The sequence below is a fragment of the Dichomitus squalens genome (genome assembly GCF_000275845.1).
Source record: "Dichomitus squalens LYAD-421 SS1 unplaced genomic scaffold DICSQscaffold_9, whole genome shotgun sequence".
Classification (NCBI taxonomy): domain Eukaryota; kingdom Fungi; phylum Basidiomycota; class Agaricomycetes; order Polyporales; family Polyporaceae; genus Dichomitus; species Dichomitus squalens.
Genome location: NW_006766891.1, coordinates 299,776 through 306,269, shown reverse-complemented (window position 1 = coordinate 306,269; position 6,494 = coordinate 299,776). Strand labels below are relative to the sequence as shown.

General features: G+C 56.5%; 2 protein-coding genes across 2 annotated transcripts; both read left to right on the top strand.

The window, feature by feature from the left end:
- Positions 1 to 3,187: 3,187 nt before the first annotated feature.
- On the top strand, positions 3,188 to 4,195 carry DICSQDRAFT_168923 (uncharacterized protein; the record flags this gene model as incomplete). The annotated part of the gene is made up of 2 exons (XM_007364540.1): positions 3,188 to 3,311; positions 3,444 to 4,195. The coding sequence occupies 2 exons, from the start codon at positions 3,188 to 3,190 to the stop codon at positions 4,193 to 4,195; spliced, it is 876 nt and encodes a 291-aa protein (XP_007364602.1).
- A 264-nt stretch (positions 4,196 to 4,459) lies between these two features.
- DICSQDRAFT_168922 (uncharacterized protein) lies at positions 4,460 to 5,149 on the top strand (the record flags this gene model as incomplete). The annotated part of the gene is made up of 1 exon (XM_007364539.1): positions 4,460 to 5,149. The coding sequence occupies one exon, from the start codon at positions 4,460 to 4,462 to the stop codon at positions 5,147 to 5,149; it is 690 nt and encodes a 229-aa protein (XP_007364601.1).
- Between the last annotated feature and the right edge of the window lie 1,345 nt (positions 5,150 to 6,494).

The window sequence follows — 6,494 nt, the reverse complement described above, 5'->3', positions numbered from 1 at the left end:
AAACGGTCCGGAAATGGAAGGTGGGCGTCAAAGGAAAGGGAATGGGCGGCAAAAAGGGGCGTCTGTCCAACGTCCGTGACACTGACCGCTTTCCTTCACAGAGACATCCATCCCGAATGGAACCCTTCTGCCACCATTCGACGACTCATCATCGGAGACACCGCCATCGCTCGCACAACTGTATCAACCCAACTGGCCGTCAACGCAGGGTCGAAGGCAGCTGACATCAAGGCTCCCGTGGCCATCCCAGACTACCTCAAAACCTATCACCAGGTGTTCGAGAAGAAGGCGGCTGAACGAATGCCCAAGCCCCGGGCCTGGGATCACCCCATCAACCTGTGACCCAACTTCAAACCCCAGGACTGCAAGTTGTACCCCCTGTCCCCGCTCAAGATGCAGGAACTTCAAAAGTTCATCGATGAGAACCTAGCCAAGGGGTACATCCGCCCATCCACCTCACCAATGGCATCCCTGTTCTTCTTCGTGGACAAGAAGGACGGTTCCATGCGACCTGTTCAAGACTACCGGTACCTCAATTCCAGCACAATCAAGAACATCTACCCCCTCCCCCTGATCAACGACCTCATCGACAAGTTGCAGGGGGCCAAGTACTTCACGAAGTTGGACGTCCGTGCTGGGTACAACAATGTCCGCATCAAAGACGGTGATCAGTGGAAGGCTGCCTTCAAGACCCCCCTTGGGCTCTACGAGCCAACTGTAATGGTTCTTTGGGTTATGCAACGCCCCGGCAACATTCCAAGCGATGATGAACGACGGCTTCAAGGACATGATCGCTGAGGGATGGATCATCATCTACATGGACGACATTCTGATATTCTCCAAGACGGAGGACGTCCACCATCGTCGAACGCAACGGGTCGTTCAGCATCTCATCGAAATGGACCTGTTCCTCAAGCGCGAGAAGTGCGTGTTCGACACCAGTGAAGTTGAGTTCCTGGGCACCATCATTCGTGAAGGATCGCTTGGCATGGACCCGGTCAAGCTCGACGGCATCTGCACCTGGCCTGTACCCACCACCGTCAAACAAGTCCAGAGCTTCCTCGAATTCTGCAACTTCTACCGACACTTCATCCGTGACTACAGCAAGATTGCTCGACCACTCACACAACTCACCCGCAAAGAACTACCCTTTCAATGGACGCCCGAATGTCAGGTTGCATTTGACACGCTTCGCAACCTGTTCCAGCAGAAGCCCATCCTTTGCATGGCTGACCCGTCTGGGGCCTTCCAGATCGAATGCGACGCCTCCATGTTCGCCACTGGGGCCATCCTCCGCCAACGGAACAGCAACCAAGACTGGATGCCAGTAGCGTACCTATCCCACGCCCTCTCGCCTGTGGAACGCAACTATCAGATCTACGACAAGGAGCTCCTAGTGGTTGTTCAAGCGTTCGAGACCTGGCAACACTATCTCGAAGGATCACCCCACGTTATCCAGGTCATTTCTGACCACAAGAACCTCACCTACTGGCGGTCCGCGCAGAAGCTGACCCGACGCCAGGCCCGATGGAGTGCATTCCTCGGCCAGTTTCACTTCTAAATCCACCACCACGCCGGGAAGACCTTGACCCAAGCCGACGCCCTGTCCCGCCGCCCCGACCATGCGGATGGGAAGCATGACAACGAGGACATTGTCGTCTTAAATGACGGGGTATTTACTCGAGCTGTCACTGATGATCTACTGCTATGAATCAAGGATGCCACCCGGAAAGACACTAAGGTGGTACAGACTAGCCGTCATGGACGTCTAACCCTTGTCAGGCCACCTCCGTATGGCAAAACTGAAGACTGGAAGCTGGACGATGGAGTTGCCAAGTACCAGGGCAAGATCTACATACCTCCGAATGAAAACCTACGACACAACATTGTCCGGATACATCACAACCCGGCAGTAATGGGCCACCCTGGACAAGACCAGAACATCGAACTTGTCTCCCGCCAGTACAGTTGGGGCGGAATGGAAAACTTCATCCGCAAATTCGTGCAGGGATGCGCCATCTGTCAAGGATCCAAGGTTGACACCCACCCCGTGAAAGCTCCTGCCATGCCTATTCCCCACGCAGGGAACACGCGGCCGTTTTCAGTCATCACCATGGATCACATCACGGGCCTTCCAACGTCCAACGGATTCAATGCCATTCAAGTGGTAGTAGATCACGACACCACCAAGGGTGCAGTCATCACCCCCTGCACTATCAATGTCACCGCCTTGGAAGCAGCCGAACTACTGTTCCGAGATGTCTACAAACGGTTTGGAGCCCCTCAGAGTATCATATCTGATCGAGGACCCCAGTTCGCGTCCGGGGTCTTCCAAGAACTGCAACAACTCGTAGGAGTCAAGACTTCCCAATCCACGGCGTATCACCCTCAGACGGACAGACAGACAGAACGAGTCAACCAGGAGATCGACTTGGCTCTGCGCATCTACTGCCTCAACGACCCGGACAGCTGGTCAGACAAACTCCCCGCCTTTGAGTTCTGCCACAACCAACGCAAGCACTCTGTTACGGGCAAGTCTCCATTCGAACTCATCATGGGCTACAACCCCGACATATTCCCCAACTCCCTCTCTCCATCCACGCATCCAAGTGCAGAAGAACGAATCCAGCAACTCCTCGAAGACAGAGCCAACGCGGAAGCCGCGCACAATCAAGCAGCGGAGATCATGGCCCGAAGGGCTGGAACCAAGCCGGTCACGTTCAAGAAAGGCGACAGGGTCCTCCTCGAATCAACCAATCTCAGACTCCCCTATCCCCACCAAAACTTAGCCCCGAAAAGGGAAGGACCCTTCGAGATCGACGAGATCACTGGTCCAGTCACAGTTCGGCTAAAACTCCCTAAGGCCTGGAAGATCTATGACGTCTTCCATGTGAATCTACTCAAGCCTTATCGAGTCACCAAGGAACACGGTCCAGACTACCCCAGACCGCCTCCGGAGATCGTAGAAGGCGAAGAAGAGTGGGAAGTCGAGGCCATCTTAGCCCATCGGAAACGTGGGAAAGGCTATCAATACTTCGTCTCTTGGAAGGGCTGGCCTAGCAGCAAAAACTCGTGGGTTTCCAGGAAGGAGATGACTAATGTGCCGAAGCTCCTCACTAAGTACAAGAAGCAACAGCCACTCTAGGGAACGACCCCAACCCACTCCGCTCTCCCACCAATCCACACCATGCCCCAACTCGCCTCCACCTACCGTGTTGCCCCCAAAGATGTCCCCACCCCCCAGTGGTTCCTCGACCACGACTTCCACCTCTCCTTCCTCCACCTGCCCGGCAACGAAATCGCTGGATACGGTCAGACCTCCCAATGCCAATACATTGGGTGGCTCCTCCTCCAACCCAATCCGGAGTTGCGCAACGTCCTGGAATGGCGATTCCGGGACGTCCCGCCCGCCTTTCATGCCTGAGCCATCTACAGCGAGTCAGTCGTCACCCTCACCCATCTCCGGACCCTTGACTGGGACGTCGGCGAGCTCACCGACCCGGCTGGCCAATGTCGGGCCTACGACACCGTCTCCCAGCTGCGGGCCACGATGATCGCCATGTCCGACCACGCCTTAAATATTGTTTGCGCCCCCCATCATCTTTACCTCATCGCTGACCTCGTCAATCACATGGAGCAGGTTGACCGCGAACGCGAGCAGACCTGGCTGGAGCGCGTCATCGCCAACAACGACAGCCACGCCGCCTCACCTATCCCCCCCACCCCGCCTCTGCCTGCCCCGGAATGGGGAAACCCGGCCGACGTCTCCGGATGGGGCAACACCAATGTCGACTGGAGCAACACTAACTGGGGGAACGTCCTCATGGACGAGGCCGACATGGAGTGGTCCCCCCCTGTACAACCTCCACGGCGCTCCCCTCCACCCCGCGACTCCCCCTCCCCAACACCGCAGCACCTCCGCCCGATGCCCGCTCGCCTACGCTCCGGCGCGCCCCCTCCGACCGGTACGTGCCCCTCTCCCCGCTCTCCCAGCCCTACCCCCTGCTCCCCAAGCCCCGTCGATGAAAACGAACCTCCGTTCACCATGGTCGTCGACCCCGCGTCGCCCCTGGAGTGGCCGGCCTCGGTCGTCCGAACGGTCCTCGGCACCATTAGTGGAGGCGATCTCACCGACACCACCAACCCCAACGCCCTGTCCGCACCCCCTGCCCCTCCAACTCCCCTGCTCCGCTAATGTACCCCCCGCACCCCCCCATACCCCGCTCCTGCCCCGGGCCCCACCACCGTCCACTATCGGACGCCCCTCCTCGGCTACCCAGCATACGGAGGGGCCCTCCTCTACGACGAGCGACTCCTGGACGGCTGGCAAATCGGACCGGAAGAACCTCATCACGTCAGCGGACACCCTTGGGAGTGGCGTATCTCAGGCCACCTCAACGGGACTGCTCTCCTCGAGGTCCAACTCCGGAGCTACGCCTGGGATGAGCGGTGGGAGCACATGCCTGGCGTCGAAAACGCCTACCTCATTGGTGTCTTGGGCGACAACCTTCACCCCAGTGGACGGTTCATGGAGACTCAGTACCTGGGATTCCTTCGGGCGATGATCCAGGCACGCGACCCCGCCACCCGTGTCACCGACCACGTCATATGGAGAGAAGCAGCCGACAACCTTATCGATGCGTACGACGTCCGCATCCCCATCTCGGTCCGCCAGTACCGGAACAGACGTGCTGTACGCCTCTACGACAACATGTCAGGGAACGACCTCCATCGCAGCGTGTGGGGGAACTTCTACGATGACGAGATCCTCGACATCTCCGATTACGGTGACTCCCCTCCACCCACCCCTGCCACACCCGCCGTACCCGTCGAGGAGGTCCTCCGTTTGTGCAGCCCCTCCCCCGTATCCCCACCCGCTGTCGTCCACGACCTCCCCGCTGATGCCATCCCCACCCCTTTCTGTCCCATGCGCCCCACCCCCGCTAACCCTTCATCCTGTTCCCCATCGCCCCCCGCCGCCTCCCCAACCATCGCACCGTCGCCATCCTGCACCATCACCTTCCTCTCCGGGGGCTACTCCAACCTCATTGATCCTGGCTTGAACATCGGCCTCTGGTACCCGCCAGCGCCCTCGTCACCGCTCACGGAGCCGGACTTGGAGTTGAACGATCGGGACGATCGTGCTTAGAAATGGGGGTAATGTTATCGTTGGTACGCCCCACCCCCTATCTTTTTCTATTGGACTACTCCTTCTCGTCGCTCTCATGTACACTCCACCCCCCTTCCTGTTCCCGGCGACCTATGTTTACCCTCCCGTTCCTCTGTCGTCCGCCTGTACACTACCACCCCCCATTCCGCCCCCTGACGACTGCATTCCTAGTCCCGGCCCTCTCCCTTAATATTTCCCCTTTCGTCTATATGACCGGACCCTGAGTCCGACCCTGACCCTTTCCCTTTTCGGTTACATTACTTTACCCTGACCCAGACCCCGACCCTTGTCGCACCCCCTTCCCTTTTTGGTTACATTATCCGACCCTGACCTAGACTCAGGACCCTGTCCCGCCTCTATCCCCTTTCGGTTATATCACAGGACCCTGACCTAGGTTGTGTACTATACCGGGCCCAGCCTCGACCAGACGTGTTCCTTTACAGTCCCCTCATACCTCCCCACTTTGGTCGGTTACCTTTTGTTGAACTTGGACTTATCCAGTCCGGACTACACGAGGCTACGCGTCTCCTAGCGCTTAGCTGTAGTCGCTTATGTAGTATGTTACCATATTTGGGACTCTCTGCTCGTGTACTATAGCTATGCTTCCGGACTCTTCTGGTACTGTCTAGGACAATCCGTACTACTCCAGAACGGTCTAGACAGGTCTATGCCTTACTCATCTCTTACTCATCCTATGGTGCGATACGTCGCAATTCTTTCGTCATTGTATTATTCATCGCACTATGGTACATGTGACTAACCACTCTTTGATTAGTCATGGACACTTCTCTATAGTATATAAGGACTTCAGATTGCGTCCTCCCTCTTCAGTCTTTCCTTACTGACTGAAGAGTGAGTACTTCATTACCTTTACCTCTAACTTGTAGTTACTTACTTAACCTTTGTAGTCTTGCTTCAACTCTAGGTACAGTTGGTTACTGCAATATAGTCTTTCCTTACTGACTGAAGATCTTGCTTCGACTCTAGTCAGATCTAATCTTTGTCTTCACAGCCCCGAGTTTATCACCTTTCCCTTCCTAATACGGTCGGTACCCCAGGGTATATAAGGAGGCCCGTAGTCAGTAGAGGCTCCCCACTTCTGTTCTCCTCTTCGTTACCTCCTGTATCCCTATATCCCTCAATCTAGGAACTTGTGTGATACTCTCTCCCCCGTGTGCTACACCGTGTACTTGGATAAGTCCGCGTGATAAGTCTGAATAGATGTCACAGTTTTCTCGTGCCACGTGACCTGGGGGTCATGTGAACTAGGACAGACGCTCACCTTGACCACGGACAACTCGTATCGGAAAGTGGAGGGGCCAGG